The 27,988-nt window shown below is 35.9% G+C and overlaps 1 protein-coding gene, 2 long non-coding RNA genes and 1 pseudogene across 4 annotated transcripts; 3 read left to right on the top strand and 1 right to left on the bottom strand.

Annotated features, from left to right (window-relative positions):
• Positions 1–6: 6 nt before the first annotated feature.
• LOC105829619 (LIM and SH3 domain protein Lasp) lies at positions 7–27,988 on the bottom strand. 2 transcript variants are annotated; one of them, XM_036284530.1, is made up of 6 exons: positions 27,185–27,987; positions 15,751–15,845; positions 4,134–4,405; positions 3,085–3,288; positions 1,903–2,057; positions 7–1,557 (listed from the first exon to the last, which is right to left on the bottom strand). In XM_036284530.1, exons 1-6 carry the CDS (start codon positions 27,251–27,253, stop codon positions 1,378–1,380), a joined length of 975 nt encoding a protein of 324 aa, XP_036140423.1. In that variant the 5' UTR covers positions 27,254–27,987; the 3' UTR covers positions 7–1,377. The 2 variants fall into 2 exon arrangements, with proteins under 2 accessions (XP_036140423.1, XP_036140424.1); XM_036284531.1 differs by lacking the exon at positions 3,085–3,288 and having other exon boundaries at positions 27,185–27,988.
• Positions 4,412–9,803, top strand: LOC114255476 (annotated as a pseudogene).
• On the top strand, positions 11,809–13,995 carry LOC114255477. The gene is made up of 2 exons (XR_003626727.2): positions 11,809–12,453; positions 13,881–13,995. It is a non-coding gene; the product is annotated as an uncharacterized LOC114255477 (long non-coding RNA).
• LOC114254634 lies at positions 15,841–25,444 on the top strand. The gene is made up of 2 exons (XR_003625947.2): positions 15,841–24,460; positions 24,925–25,444. It is a non-coding gene; the product is annotated as an uncharacterized LOC114254634 (long non-coding RNA).

Genomic DNA, 27,988 nt, shown 5'->3' with positions numbered 1-27,988 from the left:
ATAAAATATTGGTTAATTAATTTATATTTATATCATTAATTAATTGTGGAAATCATAATGATACTTAACAATAATTTTCATACTTCATTAAAAAGGAAGGCAAGCATCTTTCGCGTCAATAATATTATATTCCTCATTATTTTTATTTGCTTTATATTCGGGGAAAGACACGACGATTATTTGTATTAATTTTTTTGACATTAAATGAAAGCTACATTAATACAGCAAGTAAAAATTTGTTGGTATTTCTTATTCTTTCATATCCTATTCTGATGCACTTTCACATGCAGCTTACATTATGATAAAAAATCCGCTACTATTTAATAGTCTACACGAATAAGGCACATTGCAATTATTTCTTTTTGAATGCAACACAAGATTTTGTCCTTTCATTACTAGATTTCGCGACTAAAACACATTTATGAACCTTTCCGAAGAAGTAAAAAAAATATTTAAAAAATAATATATTACAAAGACAAGAAAAGAATAACTAGCTATAAATGCAAAATGGTCGGAAATATGAAAATCTGTATAATTGATTGGTTAGTTAATACAAGTTTATATCGAATAACAAATAACATAAAATTCTCGTCGATAAAAATAATGATTAACAGAAAGACTCATAAAGAGCCTGTTAATTGAATGAAATTAATATATATTTTCTTGATATTTATATTTTATTATATAATTTAAACTCTAAAAAACATCGAAACGGAAAAGTGATAAAAATTTCAACTAATAGAAAAAAAAATAAAAGTGACGCTATACAGAAAACTGCATTGAATGAAAGATATATCTTATACTTAATTCCTTTTAATTGTTGGTCAAGGCTTATGGTCGCTTCACAAGCTGTCAGAATTTAAATTGTGATCGGCACAATTTATCGCAGTTGTGTAAAGTTGGTCCCGTTATGGAATTTTAACATATAAAACTACTGTTATCTAGAAGCCGAAAATACTCAAATGGAATACTCGTAAAGTATATCTTCAACAAGTTTTATAAAACTGATTTTGATTCCTTCTTAAATCTGTTTCTTTTATTAATATATTTTGGAATACTCGGCTTCATCCAAACATACGTCATGAGCAAATTAATATCAAGAAAAATGAATTAAATTTATATTAAAGTTCCAAGATACTTTACAAAACACTTCAAAAATATCTAGTCATCTGATTTTTTAAGGTGACAGTTTACCATTTCAATCAAACAAATTGCCTAGGTCGAATAAGAGCCGAATAGAAGCTGCTTTATCTCGAGTATTGTATTACGTAATTTTTTTCAATATTATCCATTTCTTCGGGGTAAAACATCTTAATTAAACGCTCTGATCAAAGTGACGGCAACAATTAGTGAATGGAAGCTCGATCTGAAAAACATTTAAATCTGCGCCGGTGCGACATAATTAGCGGGTAGCATGCCGTGTCGTCCTGTACGCTGCACCAGTCCGGTCATCCAACCCTCATCCACGGCTGTGCAGTTAACAATCAAATCGCCATCGCAGAAACTCACTTCGTCGAGATCTTGCGCCTCGTAATCATACATTGCTCTGTACACTCTCTGCGAAATAAAATATTTTCATAAAGAAAAAGAAATGTAAAACTATGTAGTCATTAATTGAAAGACAAAATAATAATTGAGGAAAGTAAAGTATTACAGGTAATAAAAGTATTTTCTGTCAACTTGTGCTATTTTTGCTCTAGTTGTTATTTAAGAAACTTATTTAAGAAAATTACTTTTGTAACTTCTTAAATAGTTTTGACTTTTTTATAAAGATTGGTAGACATAAAATTCTCAATCATCGTTTTAAATTGTTAATTGTTGTAAAAATTTTATATCGTAGCGTAACAAATAAGTCACAAGAGACAACACAATGAGACAATAAGTAATAAAAAAGATATTTACTCCAACGTTGGAGGGCGGTGGTGGTGATTGATGTTGATGTTGATGTTGATGTTGATTATTGTTTATTGTCATGGCTGGCGTTAACGATCCATAATATTCGTTCACTGGGTCGATGTCGGCAACCGAGCCGATTTTTCGTGTCGGTGGATTCGTTACTGCAATGTATCATATTTTTATATACGATGTATAACTTATAGACAATTTTCTACATTTGTATACACTATTAGAAATGCTTAATTCGTTCTGTAATAAATCCTTTTGTCCTTCAGTTAGTAACAATTTGTTATTTGGCACGATCCTGTAATCTACCGCATAAATTATTTCATGGGTTTTCAGGAGAACGAACACGGAACCGCAGAATGAGGAACATTAAACAAAAGCGATTACACTTTCTATTTTCCCAACAAGGTGCACGCGGCGATGTCGCAACAATTAATCCCAGTGCAAATTGCTTCAACGATTTGTCTTTGTGATGAATCGCGTGTGACGACGATAAAGGCATAATGATGCAAGTACGAGCGTTTAAGTCTGATGAGCGACAATAAAGCTTTGGGCGACATCATTTGGGCGATCGTAAAATAAGTCTGGCATTGCAATGGGAGTAGCTAAGCGTTTGTCTTCCGTAAAAGACTAATTCGATTGAAGCACAATCTATTGAAACTAATTATGCATAAATATGAATCTCATCTCACATTCACTATAGTAAAATAATCGCGAAATACAAGTTAAAATCGAACATTGAATATTATTAAAATTCTTTTTCCATTGATCTTCCACGAATCTGAATTATAACTTAATTAAGATACAACCATGAATATATAATTTTAATACAACTATGAATATATAGACATCAGCGCGGACGTAAATAATACAAATCCCAAATGTCGTTCATAACATTAACAGCAAATTAGAATTCAGATATCAAAAATAACGTTACATATTAAATATGCAAATCGTATTCACTTATCTCAATCTACAAGATTATTACACTTTGCTTTGCACATGTATTATCTTACTTATATAAGTTGTATTACAATAAAATTAATGTTATAAAATATTACTATCATACTATGAGTTATTATTAAAATTAATGCAATTATTCTGTTATAATAGTATAGTCATGCAACGTCTCTACACAGCGAAAGGTTGCTGCAGCGATTGCAACCGCAAAGGTAAACGCACCTGGTCCCTTGTCGCTCGTATAAATGACAGTGGTAGCAGTTTGCCTTGCGGAATAGGGACTCGGCCTGGCTTCGCTAAGGGGATCGTAATCGGCGATTCTACCTGGTGTCCTCTGTATCGGCGAATTCGCCGTTCTTGCTGGCGGCGGATTGGCGTTTATGCTCGACGCAGGTGCGATCGTACCGTCTGTGTACTCTACGTACTCTATATCAACAATGCACGAAAAAGAGCTAGCGATACGTTCAACGAGAAGCATCTGCGATCTGCCCACCACAAACGGTATGGCGAATGCGTAATGAATCATGAACATGGCGGGGGAAAAAAAATTAAGCGATAAGAGTCCTAAATTTTGTCGAAATTTTACGCCGTCGTTTTGGTGGATTGATTGCAGCAACATGTGTATCTTTGCGATTGTGTTATTCTTAGTGTACAAACAATTTTAAGTAAACTGCGAATCACAAATTAGTACATAGCGAATCCACGAATACTGATGCATACACAATGTATAATCTGCAATTTAATGATTACACAGATACATAAATTGTCGTTAATTAACAATCAAGACGTCAAAAGTTAAACACGTAATTATACTGATTATATATGATTAAAATCGTAAATACAATATATTATGTATAATTACTGATACGGGATGGATGATTTGATTGTGAGAGAAATAAAGTTAGATAATTTATTTTAAAAGTTGTATAAGTTATAAAACACATATTGATATTTATGAAGATAAAAAAGAAGAACAAAAAAGATATTCCAAATCCCGTTAAAATTACATTTTAATCACTGTGGTATTTCCCAACGCGAAAATGAAAATTCACCTAACTTTGTTGCGACGGGCTTATAATTTTTTTTAGCTCGTGGTAGTAAAATTTTACACGTTTATTGTTATAATCTAAGACAATAAGAAATAAAAACTTCAAAACAAAAATGTATGGCTACATCTTCAGTTATTTTAGTTGTTAAATTGAAAAAGATATATTATAATAGAGAGAAAATGTTATGCACGCAAACCCACCGTCGAAGAATTCGCCACCTACCTATTTGCTCGCCGTTTTCTCCGGTCATTGTCCTCTTTTGCTCCATGATCGCCTTCTTCTCGAGTTCACCGTGATAAGCGACATTTGAGATAATCTTACTGTTCTGCTTGATTCTAAGAGTCTCCGGATCGTCCGCTACTTGTGTAAACTTCCCCTTCGCTTTCTCGAACTCGGCGTGATATTTGACGTTACTCTGTATCTTCGTGTTCTCCGCGATACGTTTCAACTCCGGTGTCTCTGCCATCGTGGTGGCTTTGGCTTTTGGTATATGTCTGCCCAGAAAAGAAAAAAAAAATTGTCATTTATAGAACGTCAAGAAATTGCTCCGAGAAATTATCCAAAACGGCTAAAAGGGCGAAGCACACTTAAACAGGAAACCGAATAAGTTCCAAATCTTTTCGGGCACCGTTTAAAACACCGTTTTGGGTACATCCGGTACGTCGTACTTCACACGAGTTTCAATTTCACGTTTCTCTCTTTCTTTAGCGAGAATATCTCGCATATACGAGCCTCTCGCATTATTTTACATAGATTCCCTCGGGGTGACTTCCTACACAAAGAAAACGTGGAAGTTTGCTGACTAATGCAAGTTCCAAGTGAACGACAAGCGGTCAATGACGTCAGTCTTATCGTGAGCATCCTTCGTGCAGCTCGTCGATTATAGTAGCTAATTATAGGAGAGGAAAAATAGCATAAAGCGAATTATTATTATATTATTTAGACGTCACACATCCGGAATTTCTTACGAAATCACGTACTTAATGTGTACTCTGCACACGATAGCGATATTTGCATTCTTGCTACCATCGCTACTCCATCAGGCAACGTTATCTACAACTGCAGAGAAATGTATGTCTGCTGGGAGTAGTTAAACGCACGAAATTGATATTTACACGCAGAAAATTTTTTACCTTCAGTTTAATCCGTTTTAAAACCTCAAAAATTGTTTTTTTATTTCAAAAACTTTTAATCTTTTATTTATACAACGAGATATATCTTTTGCTTGATTTTATACTTTAATAAAATATGCATGTACGTTATAGAATAACGACAATTAAGGTATATACCTAATTGCGACAAGAATTCTAAGTTGTGTCTCAAGCATGTTATAAGAACTTATTAATTAGACAGGCAAGAAATACGATATGTTCCGAGAGAAACCGCCGTGCGATTAACACATTTTGGCAAATTGAGCGTGCATAAACGAGCTATTTTAAGCAGATTATTCACCTCGCATGTGTAAAATGTGCTTTTTGCTGTACACGACGCGTGTTAACGTAGAACAAGGATAATTGTTAATCGACCGGCAATCGGGTGGGGCGAGTGAAATTCGATAGAAACCTTCTGGCCGGAAACTCGACCGATTTAATCGTGGCACAGGTAACTGTCCGGTATCTACTTAACGAGATAGAAATCAGTGCGTGAACGCATAACGATATACGTGCGTCAGTAAATGACACGCGTGAGAATGCAATTTCAGTGACACGCGTGAGAGTATCGACAGTATCGTATTGCGATCCGCATATTAAAAATGTCGGTGCTGACGCAATTAAGGAAACGCTTAGCATTGTATTGATAATTGAAAATTCCGGTACGTTAACCCGTTACCTGTTGCAAACTTTCTATTTCACGTTTTACGAGTTAAAAGTCTGTGTTTATGAACGAGTGTATATGTAAAATCTTGAAACTTTTAATTTGTTATATATTTACATAAAAATGCTATTTTATAAATTAAATCAAAAATTGCCCTTAAATAAATCTATTCTTGTAATAATTTTTCACGACTAATCGATCGGACCATGCGACTAAAAAACGATCATCGAAAGTAAATTGTATAAATTGTATAACGCACTAACCGACTTTGCCATACGCGAGGCGTAATCGAGATTTGTGTCACGACTTCGTTTCCCATATACGGCGGCGTTGTCTGACCCGGTAATTGTGCCACGCGATTACGTAATACTCCAGCGCACCGTACACGAATAATAGGCGTGCACTCTGACTCTCTTTGTTCGGAGAAGACGAGGGATAGTCATTGTTACACGGCCGACGAGGAAGAATTATCCTGCCGACCGATGCGCATCCGAGTTCCTCGGAATTTAATGTGGAAAAAGGAGGAGATCCGCTAAAAGTATCGCTGAGAACGGAGGAAAATTGGAAGACACAATGCGGCCCGCGTCTTCTCGTGCGACTCGTGCGTTGCACATTTCCAATTGTTATACAGATAACGTAATAGGTAGATGTGATAAGAGATAAAAAAACAATATTATATCTCATAACTTTGTTAGATAATCCAACGGAGATATGGATATGACAGAATTATAATTAAAGATTGGCTAACAGGATAAAAAGGCGTGAACTTTTAAATGTCAAATATCTCTACATTAAGGTAAACACGTCCCAGTGAAAAAAATAGCATTAAAAAAAAAAAAGAATTATCTACTAGCAAAATATAAAAAATTAAAATTAATGATTTAATTTACACACCTAAATAATTCTATGAAACAAATTTTTCGTAAGGCCAACAAAAATCTACAAATACACATGTGATTAGACAAATAATTTTTTTTCTAGGGACTGGCTCACAGACTATACGCCGAACACAATTAATACGCAACAAAGTGATTCATCGAATCATTTAACTACATATACATACGCGCGATGACTAATCTCTTAACAAACGCTTGTCTACGTACTATGATATATGTCCGTAATATTTATCGAGAATTTTTCTGCCTCGCTCAGAACGTATCTTAAGCGGAAAATGTGGGAGTTTGATGCCAATATAACATATGGCGCGAATAAAATATTTTTTCATCCGAGCATGCAAAGCATTTCATCCGAGTTGTAGTAGACTTTAAATGATTACACCACTCGTAGAGCGATGACGCATTTGATACAATGAGTAGTCATTTAAGAAAAGATACGTATCTTACTCGAATACATGGCCGAATTTTGATGCGACATAACAATTCGAATGTTCCTTTCGCAAATATAATACTGGCAAATATAATGTAACAAAATTGTATTTAAATTATTATTTATCAAACTTATAAAGACCAAATAATATAGTGATGAAAATTTACGTATGCATATCTATCTCATGTCTTATTGTGTGTTCGAAGCGAAGCTTCGCGTTGGATTACTTGTCTACATCACCAGTCACTGCGTGTGTAATTTATTGAATACTGCGTATATAAATGCCATCAATGTACCGGAGAGGATAACATCTGTTGCACCTGGATATCACACTGGTCAAATAGCAGCAGTGAGACGGTATCGATAAATTATGGCCGAGAAATCATAATATCGCTGGATAAACGAATAATTGAATATATGCATCATTAAACACATTAGTTATATGGGCAATAGAATTTGAAGATTCCAATCTGATAACATAAACGACAAATTTAAACAATGAAATATATTTTATGATTTATAAGGCTCTTTATAATAACATTTTCTCTTTTGAGAAGTTTGGAACAAAACTTTGTTAAATTGAGCTAAAGAGAGATAAAGAAAGTATTTTATAAATTTTCAATTCTTAAATTTAATTTTTTCTCTTATTTTTTTTTTAACATATCTAATAACATAACAAGTTATTAACAAATACCATTAATAAATCTTGAAAGAGTTGAGAACAAAAGACAGTTTATTTAGTAAACCCATTAAAATTAAAAATATATTTTACTTTTATATTTCAATCCACTTTTATTTTTCTATCCTGATTCGATCGAAAGCCAAGGGGTTTCTACATATGCAATTGTAAATTGTACGCTGTCGACCTTACAAATTTTATTTTCATAAAGTGTTTCTCTTTCAATATGAATACAGAAGCGGAATATAAAGTGGCAGCAAATACAAGACTCAAAAACCGCACTTCTCGTAAGAGCGATTACGTATAATATTATATCGATGCGCACGAAGTTCATAAAGACTCGCGCAATGTGCTTCTTGTCACTGGAGAAATTTCTCGGGGCGGATCTATTGGATTCCGTTACTGCGGTTGAGTCTCAACTCTCTTCGAAACGTGCTGCACGTCAAACGTGACGACAAAGCGAAGCCGTACGGTACGGCCCGTACTTCTGTGTCCGCATTCTAGAAATTCTCATGAAGGCCGAGATAAACGAGTATAAAAACGCCCGCGGAAAATATAAATTGTAAAGCTTTGTAAAAATATCAAAATTTATTTTTTTTTATTATTATCTCAAATAATATTTTCAGAATATAAAAATATTAAAAAATGTATATATCTTTTTTCATTATTATTTCAAATAATATTTTCAGAATATAAAAATATTAAAAAATGTATATATATATACATATAAGTGTTTTAAAAATACGATATAAAATTCTTTGGATGATTTAAGTGTATATATTAAAATGCCTCACATAATTATTTATTCTACTACATATTAATTATAATTTTATACTAATATATATTCGAAATTAAAAAAGAAATTAAATTAAATGTAATTGACGTTGGCAAAACTAGACGCCTGTTTGTAGCCTATAATCTGTTCGATTAAGAAATATTACTCATATCGTAATATGCAATTACTTTGTGATTTAATTAGCTATAGAAAATTACACTCATAAACAAGCATAAATCTCTGCGTTGAATTTGCCGTCTTGCTTGCATACGTTAACCTTTCAGTAGAAATTATTATCTCAACAGAAAATTGCCTTACAAAAGTTCAATGTACACTTTCCTCACTCTCCCCCACGTAAAACAATGGAATTGACCGTTTAGAATTTTTTTCTAGCAATATATACCTATTAGGATTTATATTAAAGATCGTGGACGTGCGTTTGTCATGGATCTTTGGTTACGGGACTACTTCACAAAGTAAGACGATACTCAAGCGTTTTGCATTCTCCAGTCCAGTAAAAGAAGGAGAGGCGTAAACGCTGGATGCCATGATTTAAAAAATCCCGTGACTCTCCCTTTCCGACGTAATAACGCGAATCTTATGCAAGTAATTTATGCAAAGCTTTACGCACTCACTTTCAATATCGGGCTGGAAACTCTGCACAACATACTACTCGCTCATTCCGACTCGCTTTGCGTGATTCGCATAAATCGCGCGCCGTGTTACGCAGAAGAGATAAATGCCGGATGCGAACGCGTTCATAGTGATTTGCTTTTAATCACCGATTTCCAGACGCGAGCGATCTTGATGCGTACGTTGCCCCATGCGTGCGGACGTGGACTTCGTATTGCAAAAATTTCATACCGCCCGTAAGCGACGGCAGGGCCCAGAAGTAGATGCATTGTGGGACAAGGTCGGTTCACCGTAGACACGCAGACAGGCCACGCTAGGCTGGGCACCCCTTTACGACTAGCTGTTAAATTGTTCGAAGCTAAAAGTCCGACGTGTCAGGCGGCGGCGGCGTTTCCTGTTCCATGCTCCTGCTTTCCCGTCGAGGCGAACGACTGCCAAATGCGATTCGGCATGGACACGTTTATGCGTTGCATTATACACTTGGTCAAAATTCGCCTCATTTTCACAAATACGTATATTTAGACACTGCGTTGTAATCGCCAAAATATAATGAATAGGATGTGTAAATAAAAATAATAGATGAATAAACATTTCTAAAATCCATAATACAATAAAATATAGATTAAATGTAAAAATGTGCATGTACTTATAAAAAGAAAAATCAAATAAATGCAAAAAGCGGTAGGCTAAAAATAATAAATAAATGAGTCAGTTAAAACCAAAATAGATATTTGTATTAAAAAATATCGGATTACAAAAATTTCTTACAAAACGCTAAATAAAATGCAATGCTTTTTGAAAGTGCAAATTAATCTTTTCCAGTACCAAAAAAAAGTAACAGCAGCAGTATTTTAATACAAGAAATTTATCCTCATAAAAAACTTGAATGTATTTTAGTATGATTAATCTGTGGTTTTGATTAAAATATACATATATATATATCCAGATTTGCCGCGAGACGTAAGCAAGAGACATCCTTTCCAAAGAGACGATCGTCGAAGGAAATGAATCATTCGTGGTGAACCAACGACAGTCACAAATGATATCATTGGTATGATTTTATTAAAATTTGGGGAAAAGGCGTGACAGGATATAAAAATAGTACGCGACTCGAGAAAGATAAGAAGATCGTAGCAAAGAAGAAACACAGTTAAAAACAAGGCGCTTAAAAAAAAATCACGTTTTTTTCTCTTAAATATAACTTTTTTACTAATTTAAGGGCAATGCTAATAAAAAATTAATAAAAAGTTTAAATATGTAATTTTCTTGCGTAAATATTTTATGTAATTTTGAAAGAAAAGTTTTTAATATAAAAATTTCTATCTGAGAAAGCACTTTCGTATTCGCGCCGACGACACGGCAAAAGTAAAGAATGAAGAGGGAACGCAAATGTGAAATAAGACAGGCGGACAAAAAAGATGCGGGTCTCACACGTGTTCTCTTTTGCTATCCGGCGAAGCGCTTAATTCGACGTGTATGTATAGCTTGTCGGCGAGGCGCGTATATATGTGCTAAGAGAGCCCTGAACACGTGTTTATTTAATCGTAACGTTATATCCGTGAAGAGACCACTTTACTTAATTCGCAATACTACTCTTAGAAAATCTCGATAAATAAACAATCTCCAAAAGTAGAAATTCAAATCAGTTTCAAATCACGCTCGATTGTACTCGTAACGAATTGCCTCAAGTAGAGATGGAATAGAAATAGAGACACGTAAGAATTAACGGAATTAAAATGCCTACAATTATCATGTAACGTATAACAACATCGTTAAAAATTACATTACCGTGATAATTACAACTGTTAAGCTAACTATATTCAGTAGCTGTATTACATAAAACAAATCTTCAGTTCATAAAATTTTATGAAAGTGTACTCTCATATTTTATTTGGAGAATTCCGTTGCTAAATGAAAATTAACAGATTTTCATGAAACTTCGTGAAGAAGTTCAAATTACTGGTATAAACTGTCAAAATTTCAGAAAGCTGAACTAGCTAATTATTTAGATATTAAATATTTTATTTATACATAGGAATCTATGAATATTCATGATTTTTGGGAGTCTATGAATATTCAGATTTATCGTCCTATTAAACGTAGAAATTAATGAACAGATGTTAGTAAAACTTTACAATGATACATCTTAGCTGTCCAAAAAAGTACTGTTAAATTTTTGAAACAATGCACTTGCTCGTTTGAGTAAAATAATTGATAGAATAAAAAAAGTCCATAATAATCGAAGCAGTATAGCATGTAAGTTTAGTAAATGTGTGCTAAAGTGATACAACATGAATTTCAAATTGAGGTATTTAGTTATCTAAGGGTAGTATGATAGTGAAGAATGTTTATTCTTAATTTACAAAAAAATTAATTCAGTAATGAAGGTACTTATAGATGAATTTTTCTCATATTTACTATTATTAACTTTAAATCATATACAGCAAAAAAAGCAATAAAATGGTTGAGTATTTTTTTACTTGAGCCTCTGTGCCACTTTTTGTGCCGGGCCTGAGCAGAGAAACTCCCTTAAGCATTTTTATATATAAAAATGCTTCAACAGAAATGCTACTCATATGACTATTAACACTACTCTGAATAAAAAATTTACCCACAAAATTTTTTCCAGAATATTTTCTTATTTTATAGATTTTGTAAGATTAAAATAATTAAACTAACTCTGTTTTAATGTAAATAAAATCTTATCAAATGTTATTATTTTAAGCTATCATTTTATTTTAATAACAAAAAATGTATTAAACTTGGCATAGCACAAAAACTCAAGTACTTCAGGATAAAAGTTTTTTAATGTTTCATGTATATTTCTTAAAATGACAAGTCTGTTTTAAATTAAAAACGTAAAACATAATGATATAAAAATTCACTTTAACAAGCTACATGTGTTTCATCAAAACGCTATTATATTTAAATGTTTGAACTATTGCAAAAGAAATTAAATAACTATATATAGTGTGGGAGCAAAAATAAATAAATTGAGAATGAATTGAGGTTAGTTCGCATAGGGGCAAGATAATGAGCGACAGAGATAGAGTTGTGTAAGAGGGAGAGATAAAAGAGAGGCAGCTAAACGAATGAATGAACGGACCTCGTAGCTCACATGTGTTCGGCTTTACTTACTTATTCAGTGTATCGTCTGATTCTACACGCATCGCTGACACATACCCTGTACGTTGTACGGAATACGAAAGTATCTTTCGATGGGACATTATTCGCGTTGACTTTGTGCCCATTTTCTTTAATCAATTTCAAGAAAGGCAAATGTCTCCTCGATAATAAATGCGGCTTTACGTCAAGTAAGCAACTTTCTAGGCAATAAAATGCAACGACCGTGTACGCGAGATGCTTAAAATGATACATAATAGCTCCAAGTAGCGTCTAAATTAACGAAAAGTCGTATTTTTTTTAATCGAACAAACGCTTGCAGTTTAAAATTTATTAATAATTTATGATGTAATCAAGTTAAATTCAAAATGTAATTTATGCGATACGTCACAGTACGTGTACTATAAAGCTTAAAATTTATTTCATAGATGCGTGGCCAATAAAACAGTGATCTTTAAATGTTAAAAAAATTTACGGAAACTGCCTCAAAATTTATAAAACTTATACAATTATTTTTAAAATTGATTTTATAAATTATAAATAAAGAGAGAGTTGTATCTTATTTGACGGTCTTTTAACGTTTACGACAACTTCATGATCGATCAAGTATTTTTCTCCATTTTGTGCGTTCCTTTTTTGAGTGTATCCGATGACGCTTTCTCGACGAGAAAAGAGGATTGAAGCGTCTCTCGAGCGAATTACTTGTCATTACGCAGCATTATACTATATGCCATATAAGTACTGAAGAGAGAATCGTAAAAAGAGAGAAATGCAGATTCGAATCGCGACTCGGAGATTTCGTCATCGTGATGCACAACCGGAATACTGTACGAGTCATCTCTCGGCGCAACGTGGCATGCCGACGTAGTGGACGAAAGCGCGCGCGCGAACGAGAAAGGCGAGAAATCGCAACGCATCCGATTGTCGTCAACAGCAAATCGAATCTCAAAAATTAAGGAACTATGTGATCTGCTCTCTAACGCGTCATCACAATAATTTAACTTTTATCGCGATCTGGGAAAGACTTTAGGTTTAACACATAACATCACAATCCTTATTTAAAATTTTTTGTAAATGTATTCTGTTCTTTTATTCTTAACATCGGCAAATATACTTATATTGTATTATAAGAATAAAAGGAATGAAAAAATATAATTGAAAAATAAGCGAAAAATATTTCATTCTTGATAAGCAAGCAATTTTTAATAAATAAACAATAATACTCCATAATTGTAACAATCTGAATTGAAATTATAAAATCTTTCTTTCTCTTCGATAAGTTAGACACGATAAGTAGAAAAATCATTCCGTTAATGACCCACAAACGATGCCATAAAAAATTGATAAAAAGAGATGTCAGGAGGTTATCGCAAGAAAACGTTAGAAAATTACACACGCTTCCTCTCGGGACCTCCTATTGCATAAAAAAAGTGCCATTAATATCCGTCGGGGCCACGAAATCAACCGCAACGTCAAGTTAATTTCGTCGTGTCACCTGACGACCCTATTTACTTTCAAATCATATTAAATGGCTCATGTTTAACGATACTTGAATAAATTCTAAAGATAAACGTTATCGCAGCGATATTTTTTTAACGGTTATTTTTATTTTCTATAGAATTTTCATTGTGTGCTGCGTTCAAACCACAACGTTTCTCACTTCGTTCAAAGGCAGCAGTTGGATCGCGACAGGAAATTTAATTTATAAATTATTATCGATGTTACTGGAACGAGTAAATGACTGTCGCAAGACGAAATCTCTTAGTCATTCCTATTAACGTCTTCGCTCGTTGCTTCGTCGTATTTCTCGAAGTAAGTAGCTTGTTTTTTTTTCATTTCGAAACAAAATAACGACGAGAAATATCCGTCACACGACGGTATTAATTAAAAACTAAATTATAATCCTTCCGGATTATTCATGTATACGTATGTATGTTTACGTTGTATTGAACATCACATCGTTATATTGAACTATAAAATCAAGTGGGACAGGAATAAAACTGGTTTTCGTCGATCGGTTATTATCGTTGCTTTGATCCAGCCATGATCTCTCAATCAGTACATTATATTCATCAATTTTAAATGCATTTTCCTGTTCACGAACAGTGTGTTTGAATTTATTTCCAACATGGATGAATACAATACAGGACGTTGCAGGAAATTGTCTAGAATTTTTAGGTTTAATATTACCTCAACAAACGGCCGCTAATAACTAAATTAAAGAAAATGCGCGGCGCAATCAAATGTAATATACGGTGACGTGCCGTCGCTTTTCAGTTTAATTCTTCATTTGGATGAAAGCGCGTTTAATTTGCGAGACGAGCATACGTCGGGACTCTAGGCGTAGAAGATGATATTTATTCAGCACGGCGGAGATGCCGTGTGAGCAGGACACCCGGGGTGGAGCTTATGCAAAGCGTTTACGCTACCGGCGATGTGTAAAAGGACACGCGCGCGCGCGCGCGCATTTAAAAGTCCTCGCCGCGTCCGAAAGGAGAGAATCCTCCTCCGGCTCGACAACCGTGCATTATCCCGCTCGGAACGCTTACGCGCTTTCGCTGCACTGCGTCGCGTCGCGTCGCGTCGACACGCCTGGTATGCGTTCATCATCAACTATCGGAGATCTTGCGCGCGCGCGCTATTTTCCTCTCGTGTGCTCTTCTCTTACACACGGTAGACGCCGAGTCCTCAGCCCGTTGTTCACCGGATATTAAACGTCGCGTTATTGCTACGCGTGCACACGAGGGTACCGAGGAGCCCGCGAGGCGCGTGCGTGTGCCATTAGCATCGCTAATATCGATGCTGCATTTCCTTTCCCATGGAGCGTCGAGCGTTATATGTATACCCGCAGCGAAATCAAATTGCGCGCTTAAAGAGATCTTGAATAAACATTTCGCGCGTTGCATGGATCCCTCGGCACTCGACCGCCGTGGCACGAAGACGACGTTTATGGTGCTCAAATGCGGGATGGGAACGGCATGTTTCTTCTCGAGTAGTCAGTAATTGCGGGAATGATTCGTTCTTAAATTAACTGTACGAGGATAGAAATGCGATACGTTGAATCGGGGACATTGCAGTCAATTTATATTGAAATACTGTGACAATAGCGATAAAATATATACAAAACGCATGAAAACACATGAAAACACAGTCGATATCTACTACAATGTAAAGCGCACAATACGAAGCGTAAAAAAGACTTGTTCACGTTTTCATGCTTCATTAATTTCCTCTCCAGACAATGGCTCTCGTCTCAACAAATGTTAAGATATCGCGATTAATTTAGCTGCGTAAAGCAGTTTATTACGCGACAGAAGAAAAAAAAAGGATAACGTGACGAACAGTTCGGCACGCCGACAGCAATTTTCACGGGTCAACTTTCTTTCTGCAGTAAAGTGGAACGCGAATTTCATCAGAGACACGAGAAGTACACGATCACGTAAAAACAAGAAATCAAGTACCAAGGCACACATAATGTTTCTACTTACGCCTCGCAATATGGCTGTTTGTTGAAACCCTTGTACGTCCTCATATTCAGGGTCATACCGCAGCCCTGACACTTGAAACACTGCTTGTGCCATATCTGTAACAAGGAAACGTTGTTACTGACATTCCATGTCGATTTGTCAGGTTCAATTGCATAACAAACAGTTACAGAAGGGAAAAAAAAATAAAACTTTTGAAATAATTCGAATTTTTAAATATTAATCGAATGTAAAATCTACTGTGATACAAGTCACAATGTGCGACGCGCACATTTCATTTAACACTTTAACACTTTCAATATTTACATATTAAAAAAATTAAAAAGTTGTTTTATAAGAACTTTATTTTGACTAAAGTTATTCCACTTTATTTTCGGTATACATATGTATCTTTAGAACTTCTATATAGCTTATAAAATATTTACTTTCACCAGAATAATTTCATCACGTAAAGTTTTATTGCACTGCACTTGCGAGAAATAAACGTCAGCGGTAAGTAACGATTGATATTATTGGCGGTGATAACATTACGGCACGACAATAATATCTTTGCGTCCTTATTCCGCAATATTATATTATGGACCGACAATATTTCATATAATGCTACCGATACGAAGGCAATCTAATTTCTTATAGATAATCATATAACATTAACGAGCAATTATCACAATTTCCTTTGCCATAATTTCTCTCTCTCTCTCTTTCTCTCTCAATGAGATATTCTTCAGTATTTAACTGCAATTAACTCTGCTCTGCTGAGAGATTAAAAACATTGTAATTTTAGGTCAAAAGTTTAATCATCATAGGAATGAATTTTAAGACTGTTAAAAGTTTTTGCCTAATCTTAATTAATGCATAGCAGGCAAAGAAACAATTAAATTATTTATAAATTTTTAAGCAGATATTAACAATATATACTGCACACAGTAAATACAAAATTATTTCAAAATAATTAAAATTATTAATGAATGATATAGAAACAAACAAAAATGAATTATGCTGTTTCTATACAAAATTAGCGAATGTTCCATCCTACACATAATAAAAAAATAATTATATTATTAGTTACTGATAACCTCGCAAATCACTAACAATTCTTCTGTCCCGAGAAATAATCGCGCATAAATAACAATGTATTCCGACCTAATTCGCAAAGTTATGTGCCGATAAGGGTGAGAAGTATAGTTTAATATTCAAGATAAAATTCTTCAGATACTTAATAGCATTAAACGTGCATCTATTATAACGCTTTCGTCTCGAAAAGGTTAAATGACATTTAGTTAGATCTTCTGAAATGGCACTCAACCTTGTCATGTTATACTCAATATGTCATTGATAAATAAGATACATGGCATTCGCGATACAGTGCAACGAGCATTAACCAAATATGTCTACTACAATCTAGCAGCTGTACGTATCATCATCCTCCCATAATCTCTTTCGCAAACATTACGAGATGCGTTAAGATTCTTCAAACCGGAATGATGATGTGCGAAGCGTCATTATGAAGCTTACGGTAAAATTATTCTAATATGGGTTCCCCTGATGCGTCTGCAATGTAATTCTAGATTTGGCAATACTTCACGATAATCTTTCTAATGAGCTGAATATTAGACATCAAATGGAAAGTGGTGTATTATAATTTATTTAGTAACTAATATTAAATTGATAAATGTGTTCTACAATACACATGTGTGTTCTTCATTGCACAGATTTGTAATTTCATATATAATATTCAATTCTTCACTTTTTACTATTACAATATATTTCTTAATTTATATTGAGAATTGTTTGTATCTACAAACTTTGGTATGTCTTAGTTTTTATGTTACGTAAATTTAAAAACACATTTTTCAAAATGACTGACGCAATTTCTCAGAAGTGAGAACTAAAGATAAAAACTGTCAACTTCTACTTTTATGTAAAATACGTGTTTGTTTATCGCCTGAACTAAGATTACTTGCAATACCTGTAATTAACTATTTTTATCATACACGTTAAATTAAATTCAATACGAGTTTGTTGGAAAATCAATATTTGTTCTTTAAAACCGCACAATTTTAATAATTTACAATGTTATAAATTTTATAATATCGTTTATTAATTCTAGTTTGTTCATTAATCAAGCAATAAAGCAAGAGTTGAAGTCAATAGCTCGAATAGTTTTTGAGAAATCTAACGTATAAAAGTTCATTTTTAAATTTACATAATACATTTGGCCATACCATAATTGCAGATATTTAGTAAATATATACAGGTAGATTTCTAAAAATGTAGAATAAAAATGTGCAAGTTATCTTTTCAAAAATTTCCAAAAATAAACCATTTTTTTCCGCGCTCTTGAATATTCTCTTAAGTCGATAACTATAGGTTATAAAAAGGTAAAGTTAAGGTAATCGCTATTTTTTTTTTTATAAAACTCTAGATTTAATTTTCCAGACTAAGAAACTTCGCTAACAGCAGGACAAAGCACATGTACGGCTTTATTCATCGCATCAAGCCATATATTAAGCTAATCTAGACAATCGAAGGTCGTCGTAGTCGTATTGAGGCCCTCGGCAATCGGCAAGGCCGTTCTCAGGAATCGACAAAGGTTACAGATCGAGAGAACGCAGTCGTCGACAGCTTGATCTTGATAGCATGAAAGACGACGAGATGATTCATAACTATAAAATGAATCAACTCTGCAATTTCCTTTTTATAATCCGTGTTGAAGAACGGGAGAAAAAACTACAGTAACTTTTCAGCTATTAAATATCTTTTGGCGTAAAAGTAAAAAAAAAAACCAGTATTGTATGCGAATGAAAACGCGCATACTTTGTAGTATTCGGAGATGTAGAGAGGCACGTTCATTAGCTATTCTTACATACATTTTATAATCACGCTAGTAGTACACAATTTTCTCATAAGACTTCCTTCGTTGCAAAATAGAATCACGAGCAGGAAGTTGAAGGCACACCGCAATGTTTTAACGATCCTTTCGAAAGCCACATATGTTAGAAAATAGTTACGGAGACAAAGGGGAGCGGATCCATAAAACAATCTTGCGAGCCTCGCGAACTAGTCTTCGTACTCGGCAAACTATAGTTATAAATAACTATGGTATAGTCATAACCATAGTTATTTATAAATAACTATATTTTATATTTTTCGAAAAAAAATTTGTCTCAGAAAAAAATTTTTATATTTCTTTTCTCTACCAAATATAAAAGTGGTTATATTTATTAGAAAAATCTCAACTGGCTAATAATTAGGCGCATTAGTCAATATCATCAACGTTTACTTTAACCGAAAAAATAAAAATAAAATAAAAATAAATCGCCAAATAAAGCGCGACTTCATTCGTGCATTGCAAGGTCGAAACGTCGCGAAGAGGAGTTTTGTATCGAGCGGCGAGACTTTCGCTCTCTTAATTCCGTAAAATATCAGCGAACGGCCGTATTAAATAAAACATTGTCGGTAGGGAATTTTTTCCTTTTCGGAGCGCCGCACGTTTCGATTTCTAGACGGCGAGGTCACCGATGTCAATTCACGAGACGGTGTCGGAATGCGACTGGTAAATGAATGCAACGGTACCTTATTTGTATCGTGCGATCGGCAAAATATACATTGTATTTGCTGCTAAGGAGCACGACTGTATTGTTAGACAGGCATGCCTGTGGTTACACAAATTGACCTCATATTTTATCGCTCATGTTTAATATGTCGCAATAAACCTTTACAGTCGAGAAAAGATTGCGTTAAAATTAATCACATAAAGAAAACAAGTAAACGTAAAAATAAATCGGAAAACCAACGAATTTTAACGTATTTTAAATTACGCGTACAGGATATAATTCCATTTTCTATTGTGCCAAAAAGAGGAAATTAAGGAATAAGGAATTAATTAGATTGTTTCGTACGTTTTATTATATATCGTGGTTATGCAAACGTGGACATGCGTGGGCTTGCTTTTAATTTGTAAGGATTATAGCGTACAGAGTTGTTCGGCCTGCCTGATAAGAAATCTGCATAGGGAATAATACTGTTGAGCGCCTTTCCTGACCGAGCACTTTCACCCGATTTCGGAATGTTTTTCGCCTGTGCAAGGCTCTCTTGTTTCGCAAGAGATATCTTATTTATAGTTGCCAGTATATACGGTGTCCTGGATCAAGAGGAGAGCGGTCAGCGTGCGGCAAAACCGCCCATACATCTTGAATGTGCCTCGACGTTACGTACGCGCGGCGCTATGGGATATGTGACCTTAATTATGTGCTTAGGTGAAAAGCGATTTAATGCCCCGATACGCATAAAAACTCAAGAATCCGATAATGGCCGTACTCGAGAGTGCTCTGTAACGCTCCGTTCTTATCGATGATGACTTGCGATAAGATAGAACTCCGTGATTTTGTTTGCCGTCATCAACCAACACCCCCCCCCCCCGGTATTCATTATACATAAAATAGACGTAATTACATAAACAATTTATTCCTAATAGGCATCTGTTCTAATATTTTGTTATTAAATACCGTGTTTGAGTATTTATAATAATTACTAAGCCACAGCGAATCACGAGTTGCTGAAAAAGAATTTGTTGTTGCTCGTTTAAGAGGAAGGTATTATATCAACAACGCGGAAATATATTTTCGTCGAAAAGCCGAGGAAGAATGGCGCTTAAATCGATACTATCGCCAAAAGTGAAAGTTCGGCTGCGTTGTGAATTGTCGAGTAAGTGGCAATCAGTGGAACAATGACAACCGATCTCGCGTGCCTTTCTAACGAGATGGATATTGAACGTACGTTACATGACAAGCGTGATGCAAATTACGCTTTGTTGAATACTTACGTCGATCGCGGTCACGGAATTAAACCTAATAAAAAATATTTTAAATATTCAATCGGTATGACGCCAGTAAAAAAAAATCCATTGTCAAGTAGAGGGTCCATCTAAATCAGTATAGGTTTACAAAAAAAAATAATAATAAATTACTATTTACAGAGGAAGTAAAATGTATATTTTATTATTCATTGTATCTTGACATTTAATCTCTTCTTTAAATAGTAATTCGTTGGTTTTTTTTGTGTAAAAAGCTACTTATTTATATCGCATAGTTCCTAGTACGAAGCATTTATCAAGCAGGTTATCAAATTTTAATAAATGACCTCGTAGGTCTATGTTTTATCTATATGATTGGAATTCATGTTGCCACGAAATTATCACACTAGCGGAACGAAGCCATTGTGAAACTGTCCCGTGTTCTTCGCTTATGCGATCCCCTACAGATTGTATATCGCGATGATAAAATATAGATTAGAATTGACTTATATCTGTGAATGGACCGTAAAATATAAAAAAAAAAAAAAAAAAAAACTGTTAAACGTTATAATAGCTCCATTTTTTCCGCATTTTTAAAGAACCGCGTATGCCACGCGTACCTCCTATGTAATCGCTATGTTCGCGCCTTCGCAATCGACGGTGGGAAACAACCGGATGCCGCACCGCATCGCTGGCATAGCAGGAATACTTAATGATTGAAAAGCAACGGGTCCAGAAAAGTGAGAAGTCGTTTATTCGGATCGCGGTCAATTAAATGCACGAATCGCTCTATGACTAAATCGAATAAACTCCCGAAACTTGCGCAACAATGATAAATTTATAAATAGGAACGTCGCGATGACAATACTACCGTATGACAAAATAACACGTTAATCCGACGATTTCATTCTCGCATATAGAAAAGATGCGAAAAACCGTGACGATTTCGACATACGTCGCATATAAACACATAACATTTCGACTGCGTAAAAGACTACATAAATGTTTCATCTTTGCGATATGGGCATTTTGCAACGAATTCTTCGAATTGGTGAATTTCTCGATTAACAAAGAAGCAACAGGTTGAGATTGACTCCCACCTGTTGTGACGCGCACGCGAAGCCCACGCAACGGGTAGCCTCGTAATTCGTTGCAGTTCGCTGCAGGTCGATCGCTGGACGCACACATATTCACAGTCGTAAACGATATTACCGTTCTCGTCGTGAATAAAAAGTTATCCCCGAAGCTTTATTAAAAATAAGTAAGAAAATTAATTTTGTTTTATAAAAATAATATTAATATACACATATCTTTTAATATGTATAATGCTGTACAGTACATATGTCAGTTATATATTTATTTTTCACCATTAAATTCTGTAGGGAATAATTAATATTTCTAATTTCAGCTTTTAAAAAATATGAATATAACAATACCGTACTAAGACAGTCTTGGTTTAGAATAGTCAAAATAAATATATCGTAATAAATTAGAATTTTTGCGTTCAATTATTTGTTGTTTTTTCTTTTAGGAAAATGTATTTTTTAAAAAAGTAATAATAAAATAACTTTAAAGTATTTGCAAAATATTCGCAGAATTATGGTCAAAATAATTATTTAAAAGACATATCGTGAGGGGAGATTGAGAAACAGCAAGTAGTTGCTCTTCACTAATAGAACATAAATTAATCACTGTTCCTCATAACATGGATCGCGCGTGCCGTAGAGAACGCGAGTTGCGCAAACCCGGAGTGAAGGCGAGTAAAAATTACATAATAAACAATCAATTTGAACATCTTTATATTCTTATAATAAATGCTTCCCATTTGTGACACAAGTCGATACAAGGACTTTTTTAATTACAAGCAAATATTGCGAACAAATATCGCAGTATTGCACAAAATATTGTATTTATCAATATTTTTTTTGAAAAGTCAGAATGATAAATGATGATGACGATGATGATGAGGAATGATCAATATCTATCTAAAAAGCAGCGGGATATTAAAATTATGAATTTCTCATCTAAGATTGAAAAGATAAAGTTTGATGGATTAGATTTTATGTGACCATTAGCACCATTAGAAAGTAACATAAAGAAATAGAAGAAATAAATAAAAAGGCACTACTCGCGCGCGAGTTTTCACAAAAAGAATTCCTCACTCGACACAAAAAGCCGATTAGCTACGAACGTACCCCTTCTCATTAAATCCTTCCCCTTAATTTTTCCTTATACACTTTAATCCGTCTTCGGTCTGCATAATGTTGTGCCTCGTCTCAATTCCTCCTTGTACCGCGCCGCTCTTCTTTCCTTCTCTGTTTCTTCGAGGGAATGCAGTTGCAACTTGCAAACCGCAATATCACAAGACATCGTGAACACACGGTGGAAACAGGCGTGAACCCCGGCGTAAACAACGATCTACACGTATTATAAAAGGGCATCAACCGTGCCGTAATTTACAAGTGTTCTAAGCGAGCAAGAAAGATATCTCTACTAATTACCTTCGTAATACACATGCTACTTTAAGTAATTCATAAAATAGTTTAGACGTAAACGCTAAGTGCATTTAATTGCTCTCGCAAATTAAAATCAAAGGAAAACAAATGAAAAGTAAAAAAAAAACATTCAAAAAAAGTAATTTGTAAACGATTGGATCGAGATATGCGTTAGTATCAGAATATTTTTTCGTTCTCTATTTTTCTTATCTTTGTAAGCCTTATACCGCGACGAGAGATTTTTTTTTTTTCATTGTCTTTGCGGGAGAGACACCCAAAAATGGATGAAGCGTGTGACCATGCAACGCGCGAGTGGATTTAGAAAACCAACGTGGCGATCATGCGGCACGATACACATCCAAATTTAGGAGCCTGACTTCCTCTACCTCCTCTCGAACGCCTGAAGCTTGTTTTCCGGCGAGGAATGCCGCCCACGCGATTAAGAAACTCCCCGTTAACTCGCCCGGCAAGTTTTATTAACCCTCTAGTATCGAGCTATACAAATGAAATACCTTTCGCGCATATACCACGGTGTTTCCTGTGTTACTCGGCCATTTAGAGATTTCACTGATATTAAAAAAAATAAGATCTCGAAATTTCGTGAAGTAATAGGCATGAAAAAAAGAAGACATGTGCTGTCCTCATATAATTTTTAGACTCTTCCAAAACGGAGCAATAAAAAGTTATATTTCCTTCCGTATTTTTTCATGCCATTAAAAGAATACCAGAGATCTCGAGTTACAAGAACACTGTGTATACTTTTATGTATACTTTTACATAACAAGTATCTTATTAAGTAGACAAAATAATCACACGGAATAAAATCCGAAAATTTATAAGTACAATTACTCACTGATTAAATTCCTTTTAAGGGAAATTTAAATTGTAGTAGAAGCTCATTAAATAACGTATTCGTATATTTGCATCCGGACGCATGAGAATAGATAAGAAAGCTAACGAAGTTTATTACTATTCATACTTCTTCTTAGAGCAAGGCGTAATTATGTAATACATTCGTGATAAAACATTTGATTTTATGAGAAATTCGCGGTAAACAAATATATAAATTTATATAAAAATTAACGATAAAAGCGACAGCGAACGGATTATCCTAAATGAAGCTGTACTGACGTAAGATTCCAAAGTTCGCGCACTTCGTTCTAAAGTTCATTTCTAATGCAATGAGATAAAACTTTGAGTACACAGCGTCGTCTGCACTTGAAGAAGGAAGATTCGGCATAAAACTGACTAAACAGACAAATCTTTCTCCCTCCCCCCCTCTCTCTCTATCTTCTTTTGCCGTTTCTCTTTCTGTATGCAAAGAGACTGCGCTCAGTATCGGTCATTCAACGTAAGGATAAACGAGACGAGAAATATCACAGCGAACTGAGGACGGCTCGGCGAGCGGAACTAAACGAGAACGGTACATCCTGTAATCTATCTCAGAAAAAGTTTCAGTCCGCTATAATGTGCTGATCTTCTCGACATCTCGACAACGGCCGCGAGAAAAAAAAAGTCTGATACTAAAAACGCATTAATTGTATATAAATTATAATTCTCCATTGTAAAAAATTAATTTCCTATATGACGTGCTTTTTGGAGTAAAATGTTTCATCGCATTTACAACAATGAAAACGGCACGTCAATTCCATGTGTATAACAAATTCGAGCTTCTATAATAGGAATAATTAATTCTTGAACTCTGGAGTTAAGTAACACAATTTCTCTCGGTTTTTTTAATATTAAAGTTATAGTCGAGTTACAAATCTCCTTTAAAAAATTAAATATTGCATTCCTTTGCCTAATTGCACGAGCCTACATTTCATAATGTTAACAAAAAATAACGCAAGATTGAAATAAAATTTATAATTGGCTGACTAATTCCAGACTCCTGGTCTTTCCGCGCGAATAAAGTCGGATAAATTAGCACAGCAAATGGAAGTAAATAGGAGCTGCACGCCACGGTCTTTCGCGATAAAAACACTCGACTCGCAAGGATTCGCATAGAGCTCGCACAATTTTTGAGCGAAACGCTCAAGTCATAAATCCGGCACTTCAAGGCTTATCCTCGAAAGCGGAAGTTGTTACGTATGCGATGAAGCAAGAGAGTATTTGCCATACATTCCGCTTGAGCGGCGGCTAGAGCGAAATAAATTTCAACGCGAGATATATTCATTTAGAATATACAGTTCAAAAGAATTCACATAGAAACCAGCGAGGCTAAAACGGGAACGGACATCATCCTGCTGCCTAAAAATTAGTCTTTTAGTCAACGTATATATCTCGCTTGTTTAAGTAGATACATAATGGAGTACCGTTACTGCGTAATTATACATGGTTACGTAGATAATACACCAGTACAACAGTTTCAACCGATATTCACGTAAAACTGTCGTGCCGCACATAATACATATTGTGACTGCTCTCGTAAAAAAATGCTAGGAAAATACCGAGAAAAGCACGAAACACATAAATGAAAAATAAAATAAAATGCGAAACACTCTTTTTAATTTTCTATACTCTTTCTCACATACTATATGTATCCTTCTTGCTGTTACGTTCCTTTCAAAATTGGCGCATTTACAATTTATGTTTTCATCCGTGGAAAAATACCAAAGAATAAAGCTGATGCAGCTATATGCACTTCCGCAATCTACATTTATAGATACCAGTTATAACGTAGAGTTGAACCATGGCAATCGGTTTGCGAACGGTACATCCTGCCGTGTACTCCCACTCCGTTTCTGCGTATCTCGAAAAAAGCTGCGTACCCGTTCTATGCCGTGCCATAAGCGTGACTACATATTCTACAAGCGTTCGGAAGAGAATCCTCGCAAACGGCACATGTCGCGCCTCGAAGAAACGATGCACGTTTAGCGCGAATGCGATTTCGGGACGCGATTTATCCAGTTCACGCAAACAGAGACTCATCCTTTATTATTAAATGTTATTGTCCATGTGTTATATGTCCATTTCCACTAATGTATGTAGATTTACTTCAATATAATAGTTAATTTAATTTATCTTTTATCTTTCTCTAGGGGCTAGAAAAAAAAGTAAAGAGTAAGCTAAATCGAGTGAAATAAAAATCAATCTACCACGGGTGGAAATGGACGCGAGAAATGTAGAAGCGGATGCCAAACATTATCCTAACATTTGATTGTATTCGAGAACGCTCTATGAGTGAAATCGGTAAGCCAGGTAAACAGGAATTATCAAGAGAGTTCGATAGTTCAAGACAAGGATGTAACGGAAAGAGACCTTTTTTACTTTATCTTCTCGCCTCGTGCCTCTCTATTTTGTGCGCGCTTTTAAAAATATAATCCATCAATCTCACATCCATTCATGTCTGATATACAGTTCGACGCATGTTCCCGTAACCGTTTGACATCTTTCGATTTTGTCCTGCTCGATTTGAATTGAAAATAAACACGAGTTTATATCGCAACGGTTTCCAACAGCTCCCTCGGTGCGTACAGCTAATCGAGTTCACTACACTGTACAGTGTCCAGAGTGTCCTCTCGCATCTTTGCGGCACGCGGTGGGGAACTGTCTCCTCTCGCGGTCCTTCCTTCCTTCCATCCGTCGGGTGAACTTTGCTCGCTCGCGTCGCGAGAACAGCCACGCGCAACAAGTGGAGATCTCTCTCGATTTCCTCTTTCCTTACGATTTTCAATTTTGCTCAGAATTATAATACGTATATACGTACGCATTTTATTCGTATGCTCGAAATCGAATGAAGCCGAACGAAACCGAACCATCCGCCCGGCGCGGCACGTCGAGAAGCAACAAGTAGACGACTCCCTTCGGCGAGGGTTCCCCCTCCCCTACCTTCCTCACCCCGTCGTTCCGCGACGTTAAACACGCGTGCATCGTGCACGCACGACGGCGAGGAAGGCCGTCGATCGGCCACGGCGCGAAGGCCGCCACTAGGGGCCGAGCCCTAACGCTCAATGAGGCCGAACGGATAAGGTACGGATCTCTCCCGCACTTCTTCCCGGCACTCCTCTCGGAGATGGGAATTCGAGAGGGGGTTTGAATTCCACCGGGATACGCTTTTACGTCGGAGACTCGCGCGGGGACTCGCCCTAAGGGAGAGAGACGGACAACGATGATGCGCGGACTACCGATGATGATCCTTACGTACCTTGTCGAGACACTTGAGCTCCTCGATCGGGTAGACCGTCTTCTCGCAGCGGGCGCACGTCTTGCTCATCTTTATCACCTCTTCCTCTGTAAGCCTCGGCTACTCTCGTCTCCTCTTCTCTCCTCGGCGTTCACCGCCACTCACTGAGAGATCCGCGCGACTACACACGCACGCACGCACATACACACACATACACACGCGCACGCATGCACGCACGCGAGGGTGTCCTCGCTCCTTCGTTTCTTCCTCGGCGGGTTTTCACCGAGACACCGAGGGCACGACACGACACGGCACAATACTCACTCACGCACGCACGCACGCATGCACGTTCGTTATACGTGCGTACACAACGATGGATCTCGGTATCGCACGTGCGTGACGTGTGTATGTATATATACTAGCGGCACATCCGCACGACCGCCGCCGTTGCTGGACAACTGCCTCCTCGGACGACCTGCTGCTGGCGCCAGCTCGCTCGCGAAAATCCGGCGGGAAAAACCGACTGGCTCGACCGTGTATTTTTCCGACGACTGACGACTCGACGGCGTCGGACCCCGTAACGCGGCTCGTTCGCGTCCCGTTCTCTACGTTCCCCCCACCTCTCACTCTCTATCTTTCTCTCTCTCTTTCTCTCGCTCTTATCCTTGGCTGACTCACACGAGAGACCCGCGGGAAACGAGCAGCAGCGGGAAAATCCTCGAACTCACACACACACACACACACCGCACAGTTTGTCAGCCGCACCGAACCGCACTGCCCTCTCGGTCTCGCCCTAATCATAAAAAAAAAACCCGTCAAATAACA

This window comes from Monomorium pharaonis, chromosome 3, assembly GCF_013373865.1.
Source record: "Monomorium pharaonis isolate MP-MQ-018 chromosome 3, ASM1337386v2, whole genome shotgun sequence".
In the NCBI taxonomy this organism is placed as follows: Eukaryota; Metazoa; Arthropoda; class Insecta; order Hymenoptera; family Formicidae; genus Monomorium; species Monomorium pharaonis.
Note: the sequence above shows the minus strand (reverse complement) of the source record. Positions and strands in the feature narration are given on the sequence as shown.